The sequence below is a fragment of the Leuciscus leuciscus genome, assembly GCF_965113295.1.
Source record: "Leuciscus leuciscus genome assembly, chromosome: 14".
NCBI classification, from domain to species: Eukaryota; Metazoa; Chordata; class Actinopteri; order Cypriniformes; family Leuciscidae; genus Leuciscus; species Leuciscus leuciscus.
The window spans coordinates 27,362,673-27,379,585 of NC_138738.1; the positions used below are offsets into that span (position 1 = coordinate 27,362,673).

The 16,913-nt window shown below is 38.4% G+C and overlaps 1 protein-coding gene across 3 annotated transcripts in view; it reads right to left on the bottom strand.

The window, feature by feature from the left end:
* Positions 1 to 655: 655 nt before the first annotated feature.
* Positions 656 to 16,913, bottom strand: part of cacng5a (calcium channel, voltage-dependent, gamma subunit 5a) — a 76,200-nt gene continuing 59,942 nt past the window's right edge. For all 3 annotated transcript variants that reach the window (XM_082136999.1, XM_082136997.1, XM_082136998.1), the window contains 4 exons: positions 13,992 to 14,078; positions 11,820 to 11,960; positions 11,490 to 11,635; positions 656 to 2,045 (listed from right to left, as the gene is read on the bottom strand). In XM_082136999.1, the coding sequence (XP_081993125.1) occupies positions 1,788 to 2,045; positions 11,490 to 11,635; positions 11,820 to 11,960; positions 13,992 to 14,078 (632 nt within the window). In that variant the 3' untranslated portion in view covers positions 656 to 1,787. The remainder of the gene's footprint in view (positions 2,046 to 11,489; positions 11,636 to 11,819; positions 11,961 to 13,991; positions 14,079 to 16,913) is intronic.

A 16,913-nucleotide genomic window follows, 5' to 3' on the forward strand; every position in this document is an offset into this window, starting at 1 on the left:
CAGAAATTAATTTCTAATTAAGAATTAAATGTTAAATTCTCCATAGTGTACCTTTTAAAAATGTAATATATTTCGTATTACACACACTTGTTACGCAGCGGCTACATGTTGGTATAGTACTGTGACATCAATATAAAAGTCTCTCCAACATATTAACATAATTTAACATATCAATTGATGGCCCATATGTACAAAAGTTATATGTAACAGTATTATGTTCTAAAAAAAAGAAAAAAAAGATGACTTTAAGAAGAAAGTGGCAAAATTATTTGATGTGCTGTACATTTTGGACTATCATAGAAATGAACTCTTATTATTTCCTCTGGCAAAACTTTATGTGATATTTACATAGTTGTTTAGAAATCATAAACTCTAAAATAAACTAAATTTAACAGCCAAATTGGAATAACATTTTCCTTTGAGTGAGTTGCTTTGCCATCTTGTGCATGAGTAACTAAATATATATGTTCATATTTTCAGCTTTTGTTTCTTACTGGCTTTTTGTTTTCAGACAAATTCAGCTAACATTGGATGATATATGCAAGAGAATGACAGTCTATTTTGCAAAAGTACAATAGGCAAACTCTGATTAATCTATTATAATTTGTATTATATCAAATCATAACAAATGGAATATATAAACAGTGGAGAAATGTATTATAAAACATACATAGAATTTTACATGTTTATTCTTTTTCTAATATATATACCGTAGTGAAAATCAATAATACAGATTTTTGTTTTTCTTTTAATAATCAAAACAATTGTTGTCTCTGCAACATGATGTGTTGATCTTCTGATTAGACCAGAATGTAAAGCACAAGCAGATAACAAAAAAGGTAACACTTTATTTGATTTTCCGCTTTAGACAATCTGTTGACAATAAGTAAAGTTGCACCTACATGTCAGATAACTCTTATTAGAGTATTATTAGAATATTAGTAGAGTCTACTTAATATCTGTTAACACTATATTTTGATGGTCCCCCAACAGACATTCTACTGACTATAAGTAACTTTGCTAGTACATGTCAATTTATTCTACTAACCCTAATCCCTTATTCTACTACCCCTGACCCCTACCCCTAACAGTCTACTAATACTCAACTAATAGTCTATTGAGAGTTAGTAGTTGACATGTAGGTGCAAGGTTACGGACCATCAAAATAAAGAAATAAATGGTAACAAAATAATAATAATAAATAATAATAATAATAATTAAAAAAAAGAATAAAACTGGAGTCTGGAATAATATTGACATTCATATCAAACACAAAATCTTAATCCATAAACCACAGCTAGTCATAATAATAACATAAAACATCAATATTTAAGCTATGTGTTAGGGCAGGTCCAGATTAATGGTGAGTCACATTTTCTTCTTTTCTAGTATGTGCTTTAACAAACAGGCAACTAACCGTTTTATATGTTTTTTTAAACATAGATCCGTTCTCAATTAAAGCTGCAGTTTTGGTTAAAAAATTACAAAGAACCAACTGACTGTTTGAATGAAAAAAATTCTAAAATAAAATCCAGACCTTTAAGAAAAAGGCAGAGATAGCCTACTGTTTGCTACACATCAGTGTAGTGCACTACAAATAACATGATACCATCAACTGATGTTTTAAACTCAGAAAACCTGCATTGGTACTGAAGGTTCTCAAAGACAAGTAGATAACGTCCAAACACACAGGATCTCCGGTGCCAAAGCAATTCCAGCACAGCATCTTTAAGAACTAGCTATAGAGCTTTCTCCGTCTCAGATATCACTAATGTGCATTTGCAAATTCAACAGGGCGATGAGGACATCTGATCATAGTCAGGACACTTGAGAAGGGCAGGGTAGTTTAAATTCATTTGGACGGATGCTTCACTGGAGATGTCTGAGGGACTGCGTCCACGAGCCCTGGCATCTGGATGCAGGAACTGGCCAGAATAGTCAGAACAGTTGCTGAGGCGTGGCCTGTAGAAACCCGGGTGTGGTCTGTACATCTCCTCTGCAGTGTACCGCTTCAAAAACAGGTAGACAGACATCACACCTGCCGTCTGACGGTGACACAACAAGAGAGAAATTGAAGAACGTGAAATTAATGAAATGCAGCAAAATATTTTACATTCTTTTTAGTATACTGGGTCTCATTCACTAATCACTGTGTGAATTTTTCATACTTATGCAACTCATAATGTAATAACAAAGCATAATGTAATAGGTATTTCTTGTAATAGTAGTTCTTGTAATAGGTATTACATTATTAATGCAATTAAATGTTTATAATGTTATAATTTAATAATAAATAAAATAAAATCTTGAATGAATGAATGAATGAATGAGGCATTTATATAGCGCTTTCATATGTACTAACTGTACATGTAATAAGGACACCGGGGTTACACTCCTAGTCTTTACGAGAAGTGCCATGGCCATTTTGAATGACCACAGAGAGTCAGGACCTCAGTTTAATGTCTCATCCGAAGGACGGTGCTTGTTACAGTATAGTGTCTCCATCACTATACTGGGGGCGTTAGGACCCACACCTGCTGGCCTCACTAAAACCTCTTACAGCAGCAACCTAGTTTTCCCAGGTGGTCTCTGTTATGTCCCTCCACTACCTGTGTTTTCTCTTTTACTGTTTGGCTGCTCTGTTATTGTGTGCAGGTGTGATCGGTGACGAGTGGGCGGAGAGACACCCTTTAAAACATCAGTCACTCCGTGGCGAGGGCGGATAGCTGTGTTCTGGCAACCACGCCAATGATTGACCTTCCTGCATTGTTTCTTTTGTTTAGTTGATCTCCCATTTTCTGTTTTGTTGGCAATTTATTTAATCTTTGTTTAATAAACCCCTAGACAAAACGAGTCCAACTGACGTTGCAGTCATTTTATGTTGCGGTTAGTGTGCCTGATCGTAACAGTCTCCCATCCAGGTCCTGACCAGGATCAACCTAGCTTAGCTTCAGTGGGCAACCAATCTTGGGCTACAGGGTGATATGGCTGCTCATACTGTAATAACGATTTTCCAATGTTATAACAATTTTTCACATAATGTAATAGGTTATTGTATTAGAAATTGATTACAATATGAACACACTGTAGCAACGTTTAATATAATCACAGTTCATAAGGTAATAACAGCACATAATGTATAAGTGAAACAATGTTTACAACATGATCATTATCTTTATTATATATATATATATATATATATATTTTTTTTTTTTTTTTTTCAGTGGCATTGCATTGGTTGTAATTCCACATTAAAGGTGCACAAGTTCTTTCTTTCTTTCTTTCTTTCTTTCTTTCTTTCTTTCTTTCTTTCTTTCTTTCTTTCTTTCACAAAACCAAGCTGTTTTAATAGGGGTGTGTTTACTTTTTATAACCATTGGACATCATTGTAAATTGTACTGTATTTTTAATTGTATTAAAGTGAAGAAATGTTTGCTTAACTTGCGCTCAATGCTGCCATTGGCTGAAGAAGGTAACGGGATCTATCACACACGCACATGCGCACGCACGCACGCACATTTTATATACTTTATTTGGTTCCACATTACAAGTCAAATTTCATTAGGAATACATTTTTTTAAATAATCCAACAGATTAAAACAAATCAGCACATTGTTATGGATTAAACCGTTCTAAGGGTACAGGAAGCATCGCCTTTTCCAAACAAACATACTTCCTATAGTTGCTGAGATTGAACAGTACTTTGCCAACTGTTTGGCCCTTGTTTTAGAAATACCTCCAATGCAAAGCCCACGGATCGCCAGCCTGTGTACATGACCTAGACTACCAAACACAAGCCGGCATTTGTACCTAAGGTTCTCAATGATCGATATCAATGACTGATATTTTAGAATCTTAGAACAGTAAGAGTCCTCCATAAACAAGTCAAATGCACATGACACCTCAAATAGTGTAACTTTTTTTTCCATTCTGAGAGATGTTAACAATATCGGGTGTATTAGCAATTCCCAAAAAAGTGTTTGCAAATGAGTTAAACCATTCAGATTGTACAGTAGTGTGAAGAGCAAAAATTTGCTCATCACCCACACAGGGGATCTGAGCAGCAATGAGGTCCATTGAGGTCAACAAGTCTATCATGTCTGGCAATATATAGTCCTTTAAGTGATGAACAACTGTTCACGATGTGGGCTACTGACTCCAGGTGTTGAGGGCATGCAGCATGCAGAGGGGCGAATGGGTGGAAGGAAACCACACTGATAAGTTGTATTTTGTAGGAAGAACCTGCAGACGTGCTTTTACGCAGAGGGTTAGGATCTCCTCACTGATGGTGGCATTTCTGTAGATGGTGTGTGATACAGAGCGGTCCGAGCCGGGGCAGTTTTGCCAACTTTCCCTGGAGTTTCAGACTGAACCAATACTCCATATTTTGGGCTCTTTGAATAGACAAGAGAGTCTGCCTTGATGTTCTAGGCTGGAGCAGGAGAACAGTGTTGTTATGGTGCAGTCTGGCTTCCACGATGACAGATGAGTCCTCGACGACTGCATCAGAGACCTCTACAGGTCGGCAGTGAGAGGTCCAATTCAGGTCAGTGCCTGTCCTCCATCATAAGTTGTTTAAGTCTGGCCAGTCTGATGACACACCAAATCCCTGTGCCCGTCCATCCAGCTTTCCATTGGTCTTTCTTTTAAAGCCCAGGAAGCTATCTTCCCTGCCGCATGAATGCAGCACCTTCCGTTTTTTAAAATCCAGCAATAAGGATGCCCTGGCCATTTGCCTCACGCTGGCATAATCACAGTTCAGCATGTTGGTAAGGTGGGACTGTCTTGTAGCTGTGTACTTCCACATGCAGTGTGGAACTCCAAGCCCCCCGTCCTGTCTTTTTTGAAAGATAAAACATCTTGTGGAATGTGTGTTGAGACAAAGCCATTTCCTAACCACGCTTACAGTTTTGTTGTTCCTCTCATAGAAAACTGCACATTTACTGTGCTTTATTTGTAGGCCAGATCAGGAATCTGTCAGTGCATGACAACATGTTTTTAATCACGCCTTCATCTCGGGATGCGACGACCACATCATCAGCATAGCCCTGGACTGGGTTCGGTGACAGGGCGTGGGGCGGGGCATGTGCACAGAGCCATTTTAACCACTGATTTATGGCAATGATAAAGTTTACAGCACTCCATGGACAACCAGTTTTGATTCCTACCTCCAGTGGTATTGGTCTGGTGAGGTCTTTTCCACAGATCACTTGTAGGTAGGAATCACAATATGTCCACAAAGATCTTAGGGAGCTGTATATCTTTCAATGCATAAATCATGACTCTATGAGGCAATGTGCCAAAGGCATCTCTGAAGTCAAGGAAGGCAATGTACAGCTTAGCAGATTCATGTTTAAAATCGTCAATGGCAGTTTTTAAGCAAAAAAACATGTTCATTCATGCCTTGTCGATCAATGTAAGCTTTTTGTTTGTTAGACAGAATTCCAGCATCAACCAGCCAAGGTAATATTCTTGAAAGCAGACACTTCATAAAGACTTTGTATGGCAATAGAGAGATGTCCCTCCATGTTGAGGGGTCTTCTAGTACATTGTCTTTCTTCGGTATTCTATGAATCAGTGCTCCCTTCTATGAACTAGGGACTTTGCCATTAATCAAACAGATGTTAAAGAGGCTACATGCAACTTTCCCCCCAAAATAAACGTAACAATAGCCTTTTTATTTGACCATTTATGACTCAAACATCTCCTGATGAGCATACTGACACCTTGTCAGCTCACAGTGGGTGCACCTATAAGCCTGTATCCTATTTTCTGTTGGGTCGGATTTTTCGCGCGCTGTCTGCGGATGTGACGTCAAGCGCGTTCATGTTAAACGTTTCAGATCACTCTGCCACCACCGCTAGTCAGCAAACAAACTTAGTTTCTCAAACAATATATGTATTTGACTGTTCTTACCTCTGTAAACATAATGTTGACTTCTTTGCAGCGGATGACTTGTGAAGTGTGCACGTACGAGAGCGAGCAGAAAGGAAGAGCAGTTCCGTTTTTTGGCCACAGGTGTCAGTCGCGAGTTTAAATTTCAGAAAATCGCATGTAGCCTCTTTAAATGATGTTTTATAAACAAAGTTCGGGAGGAGCACGTTCAAATAATCAATCAATCAACTCGTCATCAAACAATTACCATGTCTACCCTATCAGCATGAGAGGAAGCATATATATATTCACTCTGTCAAGTCACCTAACATTCCTTGACAGTTTTCAGCATCCCTCCACCACCCCAACTCCTCACTCTTGGCTTGTTCTTTCACAGCCAGGAATACGGGGGGAGTACTCTGGGTTCGGGCCGAATACCGAGCCCGGAGCCCTCTCCTCGGACAGCACGCCAAATACGCATTTATTCTATCTGATTTATTTGTAAGTGTGAACTCGTGAAATATGCTTTTCAATATGTAGCAAGATGTTTGCCTTGTGGCTTTAAGATTCTCGTAAGTAACACCATCTGAATCACTGGCTTTGTTATTGGGCAGATTTACAATTACTTTCTCAATCTCTTCTATTGTAAACGCCGATGTCGGTCTCAGTCATTATGTTGTCTAAGTCATCATTCCACGCGGTAATTCAAGCGCGATAGTAGTTGGATCAGACTGGCATTTTTTCCGATAATAGTTGTACACTCGCTCGGTGTTACCAGTATCTAACGGTGGCGTGGGAAACATGCAGTCATACACACACACACACACACACACACACACACACACACACACACACACACACACACACACACACACACACACACACACACACACACACACAATTTTAACAAAATTTGTACACAGTGTTATACCATAGTGGTATACCTTATGTATGTAAGTAGTAATAGTAGTAGCAGTAATTATAATAGTAGTAGTAGAAGTAGTATCAGTTATCTGGTGGATTTTGTAGGCAGGTTAAAAATTTTGATTTGTAAAATGTAGGCTACTGTAAAGGAATACCAATGCTTTATGTTTAACAAAAACATTATAATAATATTAATAATAACAACTGAATTTAGATGTTTAAAAATGTACTGTAAGGGAATACTCTTTTTTTTTAAATGATGTTTTATAAACAAAGTTCGGGAGGAGCACGTTCAAATAATCAATCCAATCTACTCGTCATCAAACAATTATGTCTACCCTAATCAGCATGACAAGAAGTATATATATATCCACACTGTCAACTCACCTAATATTCCTTGACAGTTTTCCAGCATCCCTCCACCACCCCGACTCCTCACTCTTGGCTTAATCTTTTACAGCCAGGAATACGGGGGGAGTACTCTGGGTTCGGGCCGAATACCGAGCCCGGAGCCCTCTCCTCGGACAGCACGCCAAATACGCATTTATTCTATCTAACTTATTTGTAAGTGTGAACTAGTGAAATGTTTTACAAGCTATTACAATGATGACAATATGACAATGTTTTGGTGAGTTTGTAATGTAATACATTTCTCATAATGTAAAAATTTTTATTACAGTTTTGAGAAAATTATTACATAATGAACATTTTATTACAATAATAATGTAATACTTATTACATTATGTGCAGTTGCTACACACACACACACACACACACACACACACACACACACACACACACACACACACACACACACACACACACACACACACACACACACACACACACACACACACACACACACACACACACACACACACACACCAGATTCACAACAGGTGCATACTCACATGAATAACTACTTAATATTGTAATAATGTTAATGAATTCAGATCATTCTAAATGAGAGACTGCACTCCAATGGTTAATAATTTGGATGAAACACACCCAAACCAACTCCATGTTAGGGCGCACCACAGCACAAGTACAGAGAAAGTAAAAAAAAAACGTGTGGTATTTTGACCAAAAAAATTTCCCATCTGTCTTAAAGACCTCAGGCAACTGTTTCAACTTATGTAAAAGTTAAACATGCAAGTCGATGAGATGAATCAATGTAACTCCACAACAACTACATAAATGTATCCACTTGTAACCCCTCCACCCGGGTGCTACTTGCCCCGCTCTGTGCGGACCTCGGACCCGGATCTTCAGCTTGAGAGTCAGGCGCTCTAACAAGGAGGCTAAAGACTGCAGCCTCTAACATCTGTCGCTAGAGTGCCTATTGAGATCAGAGGAGTGAGGTTTACTCGCCCAGCAACTACTAGCTGGCCTCCGTTACACACTAACTATTCAGAAACGTCCAGGTGCAGTCTAAAAGTTGCAACCTCTTCCTGAGTCTCTCCTTAAGGCTTCACTCTGCTACTGGTTATTTCTGAGATTTTGGATGATTGAGATTCGCGTTTTGTTATTATCCGAAGTATCCGAAGCTCATGTAAAGGATCGGCCGTCTTCTGAACGGAGGCGAGGAGCAGCAGCTCATTTGCATTTAAAGGGACAGACACAAAAACGGCAAATTTGACAAGCTATAATAAATTATCCGTGGGGTATTTTGAGCTGAAATTACACAGACATATTCTGGGGATACCATAGATTTATATTACATTGTGTGAAAAGGGGCGTAATATGTCACCTTTAAAAATGTCTTGGTTCTTCAAAGCTTTTTTAATGGCAGTGAATTGCTGTTTCTGTTTTAAAGTCCATAAAAGTGCATCTATCCATCATAAAAGTGCTCCACATGGCTCCGGGGGTTAATAAAGGCCTTCTGAAGGTAAGCGATGAGTTTGTGTAAGAAAAATATTCATGAGGTGTGTCCACAAGGGTAAGAGGCAGGAGCAAATAAGTAGCATGAGATGCGGCAATGGAGGCCATTGGTGCAGTTTCATGGCCACTTTTTTGGCCACTAGAGGCCCTCATTGTGTTTCATTTCAGTTTCTCACTATTTAAGTTGCTCTGTCCTCTTGTCCTAAGCTCAGTGGGCAGAATGGTGGCTCAGTCCCCCCATCATCCCCATGGATGACCTTAGCACACATGTGGTTTTGTTTACAAATTTTGGTTCACTTGCAAAAAGGGCTGTGTGAAAGCGAACACAGCTCTTTTTGGGGTTAACCCTAACCCTAACCCTAACTCTACACCAACAAATAAATAAAAATAAACATTGTATTTGGTCCAGACCAAAGCAAGTGAACTAGTGGACTTTCCTGGAGTAAATACACCCTTAGTTAGTAGAATGTCTAAACTGGACCATTGAAATTGTAACTAAATTGTATTCATTTAATTTTTTAATTATTATTAGTAATTGAATTTTCATAACTGCAGTATCTCTCGTCCCCTCCAATGCATCCATACACAGCACGTGGTAATGAAGAAACTGAGGTCCAGCCATTTACTTCCCAAGCATCCACCTTCCAATGGTGCAGAGTCACAATAGGGGCTTTCACACCGGGTAGTTCTAGGAACTTAGTTCTAGGATCTAGCCACCAGGCTGGTTCCCTGAGAACTAATGGTTCCCTTAAGAACATTTTCCTGGTTGCATTCGCACAGCCAGTACGAACTCTGAAGTGACGTAAGCTGCGCTTGTTGTTGTGACTTTTATTTTGCCGGCACGGCTGAACTTTACTTTGACGTTGCTGAGAATCCCAGCCAGAGCCACACTGTGCTCGCATTCTTCGTGTTCATTAGTTTACGATCTGTCTAACAAGTTATTAGATAGAACTGTTATACAGAGAAAGTAGAAAGTAAATGAAAAGGTATTATGCCGTGTGGTTGATGTCCAGTGTTGCAAGCTGAATTGTGTTTGGCTATCCCCTCAAAGTTGCGTTGGATTTTTTCCTTAGCGTAAAAGTTAAGAGGCCCATCTATCACTGTTTTCCATGTTCGTACAGTTAGTTTCTGGAGTAAATATATAGGGTATAATCTGTGTGTTTACACAGCGTTCGTGTGTGTTTGGCCAATCAGCGTACACTAACGTCACTGGTAGTTCCTATAGTGCTGGTTTAGACCCTACTCTGAAGTAGGAGCTAAATTAGTTTCTCCAAAAAAGAACTAGTTTTAGTTCCTAGAACTAAAATCGTTCCTAGTTCTGTCAGGACCACTATCATCAAATACGATTGACAATTAGCATACAGTTTGGATTGACGGTATGGTTCTGTTCTGGGCAAGAACTCCCTGCACATCCATGCAGCCTAGCATGGATAAGAGCAGGGAGAGCAGCAATAACCCACCTTAGGGTAAACAGAACAGAACCAACATGAATGTATTGCAGATACTCCACTTTAAAATGAAAATTCTGTCATCATATACTCACCCTCATGTTGTTTTAAACCTGTATGAATTTCTCTCTTCTGCTGAACAGAAAGGAAGATATTTAGAAGAATGTCAGTAACCAGGCAGTTTCTGGTACCATTGACTTCCATAGTATATATTTTTTCCTACTATGGAAGTCAATGGTACCAGAAACTGTCTGGTTACTGACATTCTTCTAAATATCTTCCTTTCTGTTCAGCAGAAGAACAAAATTCATACAGGTTTGAAACAACATGAGGGTGAGTATATGATGACAGAATTTTTATTTTAAAGTGGAGTATCCCTTTAAAGTACAACATAATTTGAGAATTTATTCTGATTCAAAGGGGAATCAGAATGCCAAAAACTGACTGCACGAGAGGAGGAGCTGGAGATGGAGGAGGGTAATTAGTATTGTATTAGTATTAGTATTGCTGATAATACTGATGGAGCTTCTATATGTATACAGTGATAGGCGTTGTATTCCTATAGGTAGAAGTGGATCAGCTGAGAGTCTTGACTAACATGACCTGCCAGAACTGACAGGTTGACAACTCCGCTTGATTTCCTGCAGCGCGAACACGCCAAAATCTGGGTACTTCCGGCAACAGTTCTAGGAACTATAAAAGGTATAAAAGGTCCTGACCAACAAGGAGCTCTCTAATCAAGATGCCCTCAATCATGACAACCAGCCAAAATAAATGTCTGTTTGAATAAATTGCTGGTAATGTTTAACAGTCTTTAAGTTAATGGCTGGGGCAAAAGCCCAAAATGGCATTATACTAAAGTGAAACACCCCTGAGGAAATGGAGAAAGCAGTTTTGGCTTTACTGGAATCGTCGGTCACACTTTAGATTAGGGTCCAATTCTCACTATTATCTAACTATTAACTACGACTTTCGCCTCAATAAACTCGTAATTACTGCTTATTAATACTTAGTAAGGTAGTTGTTAAGTTTCGATATTGGGAAGGATTAAGGGATGTATTATGGTCATACAGAATAAGTCATTAATATGTGCTTTATAAGTATTAATAAACAGCCAATATCATAGTAATATGCATGCTAACAAGCAACTAGTTAATAGCAAAAATCAGACCCTCAACTAAAGTGCTACTGAATCGTGCTTGCCATTCCAGATCAAGAGTTAAAATAAAAAAAACCACATCTGATCTGAAAATAATTCTAGGATTATTTCAACGTAATTTCAGTGTAAACTGATAAAAAAGAATGTAAGCACAGTTAGTGAATGATGTGAAACAAAGATGAAAAGACAAGCAGAAGTGTTACCTCAGTAAGCAGGAAGGAGACTGCAGCAAAAGCAAAAGACCAGCCATATTTATAACTGAAATAAGCTTCATTTGTTTTAGTTCTGTTCATCATCTCATCATTAATACTGGATATATACAAGACCAGACCAACCACCAGGGACAGACCTGTATCAGAAATAAAGAGAAAATAAGTCAGAAAAAATTAAAGAGGAAGAGAGCTGCAGTGACATTCTGTTATTTAAAAAAGTATATTATTGTCCAAAAAAATGACATGATTCATTCCTGCTGTATACTGAAGGGTGTAACCTTTTCCTACCACATTTTTTTACTGCTTTCAACTCAAACCCACCTGACAGGATAAAGAAGATTCCAGAGATGAAGGCCAGAATAGTGCGTTGAGGACGGATGTGTCCAATATTACTCAGCACAAAGCCAATGAACATGAAGAATAGACTGACTAGTGGAAAAGGAGTAGCAGAGCGGATCATTTCTAGAAACAAACCCAAATAAATAATTACTGATGATGTATACCTAATTCTTCTACAACCTCTATAATTTCACTATTAAAGTAAAAAAAAAATATAAACAGCAAATACATAAGTAAACTATCTGTTTACTAATGCCCTCTTGGTGGTACACAAAATTTATGGTGTACTGTAGTACATGTGAGGTTTGGTGTTCATGTGAGCAGGGGCGGAACTACATGGTGGCCAACTGGCACTGGCCCCTGAAATCTGGCAACTTTAATCACATGCAAATTCACCAACATTATCGTGAAGAAATAAACATTGGCTTTAAACATTAAACATCACTGAGTCTACCTATATAGTTTGCAGTGATAAAATTCAATTTAAGTTAATTAGCTCCCTTAGATAACCATGAGTTGTCATTTTATCATGTTTTTTTCATTGTGCTCATGTCACTTGTGGCCACCCTCTTTTAAAGCAGTACCTCAACCAAGCCCACTTGCACACATGCCTATTTATAATGCTCTTGACACATCCCTGCATTTGAGGATCATATGAGGGGTTAAATGAGACAAACTGTTGAATAGACAAACATGGAGTGTTATTGGATATCAATTCCTGCTACTAAGACAAATTGAAAATCATTCAACCCTTTAGAGACCTCTGACACAGTGACATACATTATGCAAATCACAAATCAAGAGTCAAAAGACTAACTGTTACATATTTTCATTTCTCAACTTTTACTTTTTGTGAAAATGTAATACTTCAACTTAATAACTGAATCTCAGATTTTATTACTAATTTCTACAATTGATATTTCATGAACAGTTAAAGTATTTTGAATAGTTAAATTCTAAAATCCATGTTGATACTGAAAAAAAGATGTAAATACAAGCAATCTATCTGGAAACTACAAAACTTTAATAATAATAATAATAATAATAATAATATATATACATAGTTGTAAAACAAAATGCCATGAATAGTTATTTATTAATTATCTAAAATATATTAGCTAAATCAAATCAATATTGTAACCACTCATTGCATTTAAAACACAAGAAAACCATTTGTAAGGTCGTTAAAGTACTTTTCGAGCTTTGTAGTTTGTAGTGTTTTTTTTTTTTTTTGCCACTGTGTATTTAGCATGTAAGTGCATACTTGCTATAATCAGGCAGAGCAACAAAAATGCCTGACAGCAGCCAATCAAATCTTAGTAGATAACAACTTAAACTGTGAAAATCCTAAAGTATTTTTAAACAATGTTTATAGTAGTAAGTCATAGTGCAACTCATTTAGTTTTTTTCAGTTTTTTTTCTTTCTTTGATTCATTTAGTGTTCACTCTGTCATTTTTAACACACAACCTAAAGTTACAAAACAAATAACATCTTTTATGATGTACATTTTGTGACAGAACTTACAGAACATCCAAAAACAATGATGGGCTAAATGGGCTCACTGTATGTGTAAACAGTACATACAGTATGATGGTATTTTTTACCAGCGGAGACCTCACTAAGAGCTTATAAAATGTATAAAAGAGTCAAAACAGCACCAGGGGATCAACTGCAAGGAGGCAGCGGTTACGACGCCTGTACCGAACTGTAATGTGTGATGTAACTCCTATGATGAGCAAAAATAGGTATGTTTGACCATTCTGTCCTTTTTACAGTTGCATCTTGTGACATCACATCCTGTTTTTGCTTTGTTTACATGTCTTTGGTCTGTGATGCATTCATATTTCAGTGAAACCGCACCAGAGTTCATTTGGAAGTGGATCGAGCCCCCTTGAAAAGGTAGATCTCGGTCCGCTTGTTTGGTGTGAACCAGGGATGGCAGCATTCACACTTATTCAAATGAACGACAGAGCAAATTTGTTTTAATCTAACTAAACCTGCCAAGTGTGAACACTCCAAAAAGTGCAGTGAGAGAAATTCCACTCTTGTACAATAGCTTATCATCATTAGTGCTTAAGGGGTCAGTGACTAAACAACATGCACAAAGAGAAGACATTTTTAAACCAAGTTTAGGAAAGGAGACTCTCACTCACTCAGGACACTGGCTGTAGACTCTGATGTCATCTGAACATTCATGGGCATCACATACTCTATAGTGAAACAGCGACCTTTCTCCTCTCCTTGAAAAAAACAAAACAAAACCATGAACATTGCTACCTGTGAAGACAGCAAAAAATTCATCACAATCATCATACTCGTTTTAAGTAAGTAATTTATTTGTAAGTAAGAATTAATTAATTAATTAATTAATTAATATAATCTTGTTCTCGACTGACTCAGCTATGTTTTGTGAGATTTGATGTTTTGTGAGATTCTGTTTTAGACAAACTAGATTTGAAAGTATTCAATTTGTTTTTTAATCCAGTGGACCACAATCAGTATATCAGCTACACTACTGGGTGGTGCAAAGGTTTGTAGGTCAAACACTTTGCTTTGAAGTGTTTTTAGTAACAAGGCCACTCAATAAGCCATACTTGCCCAGAACCATTTGGACCCATATAGATGTGACCCTTCTGCAAAATGTTGTTAAATAATCCATTAGGAATTACTCTCATATTGTCTGCAAACAATAGGCTATCTATTTTGCAATATCTAATAAACAGAATGAACAGAATTTGAATGACAACAATATTTGTAACTTTGTCTGCAATTATAATTATATTAAGTTTGTTAAAAACAATCCTGTCCAAATTTTGGGGTCGGTAAGATTTTTTTATGTTTTTAAAAGAAGTCTCATGTTCATCAAGTCTGCATTTATTTGATGTAGTAAAACATTAATATTGTGCAATATTATTACAATTTAAATGACTGTTTTCTATTTTAAAATATTTTAAAATGTAATTTATCCTTGTGATGGCAAAGTTGAATTTTCAGCAGCCATTATTCCATTCTTCAGTATCACATGAACCTTCATAGATCCTTCTAATATACTGATTTAGTGCTCAAGAAACATTTGTTATTATTGTCAATGTTAAAAACAGTTGTGCTGCTTAATATTCTTGTGGAAACCTTGTTACTTTTTTTTCAGAACTCTTTATTTAATACAAAGTTCAAAACAGCATTCATACATTTCTGGCTTTCCGTGTTTTCACTGTTATACGGTAGGGGACAAATCTTCTGAAAGAGTAATGAATCTCTTGATTAAAACAGATGAAAAAAAGAAGCAGAAATATGCAATATATGCATGTAAGCAGATGCATAAAATAAATTTGTAAAATAATGCTATCATCAATATTAAACAGCATATAAATCAAAACTGCCTAATGTTACCGAATGAAATGTTGACCCAGGACGAGCTATAGGACTGTGCAAGCTTTGGGGGTGTTGATGGACTCTAGCTACTCCATCTAGTTTTGATCATTATTCTGAATCCAATCTGGATGCAGTCTTTGACAAAACTGCAATTTTCTCAGCTTTTTGCTCAAAATGCAGCTTCCCTTTCAAAGGGAACTCTACCTGCGTCGAGACACTGTGGGAACGCCTCTGCGTGATTGCATCGTGAAGCACGTGTGAAATCAGTCCAATGGCGTGACGGAACATAATAGGCGGGTGACTTCACAGACCATGGAACTATAAAGCATACCCAACAAAGAAACACTAGATTCTGTGTCTTCAGCAAGCGCTCTTTGTGAAATCGTTCGTCCATTTGGTGTTTTTCTGTCAATAAATAGTATAGCATTTCTCTCTGTTAGTCAGGAGTTTCACCCAAAAAGTGACTTATAAAATGGCAAGCAAACAGCAGTTCAAGCCGTATGATTTTCCACAGTTCGGGTCCCGCTTCTGCCGAGGCAGAGTGGTGGCTTAGATTGTGGGGTTTGCAAATGGATCTGGCAGAGGGGTTTGAGACATACCCACCCCTTTCTCAGCCTTCACCTGCCAGGTCAGGTCTAGTGCCTTATCTCAGGGGGAAGTACACTGTGCGTTTTCTTCTCCCCGGGGTGAGGAACCGGTACTGCAGCTATCCAGCTCTGAGGAGATGGATGTTGTAAGTATCGATGCAGGAGATATTAGGAATTCGCCACCTAATATCTAATATCCATGAGACTCCTGCATATGAGGAGCTTGTCGAGGTTGTGGCTCGTGCTTTCGCAAAGCTTCATGTTGACTGGCCAACCGAGAAACAAGTAGTTCAACAAAAAAATTAACTGGATGAAAGATTTCTACCATCTAAATCACAACCTCCTTGTCGGGGGTTGCTATTTTTTCCCGACCTTAACACTGAGGTGTTGAGGTTGTGGAAGAAACCAGTGTCCTATCATGTTTTCATCCCCCTGACATCTAACTGTTCTAACATCATGGGGCTGAAACGTCATGGCTATGTGGTGATAGGGCTGAAGAGACACTTGGAAGCTATCTCTCCCCTGAATTGGCATCGTCACTAAAATCCCAGACATTACCCACCAATCCTCTTAAAGTTACATCTGCGCTGATGGGTAAAGCGTATTTGGTCTCATGCCTGCATACCATGTCTAATTTGCAGGCATACCAGGCCAACCTGCTAAGAGACATTGATGAAGGCGAGGAAGTCAGCGCTGAGGCAATATGAGAACTGCATCGCGCTACAGATCTGTATCTTCTGGCCACCAAGGAGACGACCAAATCAGTAGGCAGTTCTATGGCAGCCCTGGGGGCCATGGAGAGACATCTGTGGTTGAACTTATCTGGCATAAAGGAGAAACATAAGAGTTTTCTTTTGGACGTCCCGCTCTCGCTTCTGGACTCTTCAGCATTCCAAAAATGTATTTCTTGCCGACCTCAAGTCTCTGAGGCTGCTGGGCAGGAGCAGTTTTGGGGAGGACCGAAACGTCACTGGTGTCAGGCTCCTGGGGGCAGTCCCCTCCCGGGAGAAGCGGTTTACACCTCATTATACGGTGCCCGGTTCTCCTCTGTGCCCTCTGCCAACCCCGCCACCTTGTTTGCTTCGGGGCTCAGCGGTCTCCAGCGATCCTCTGAGG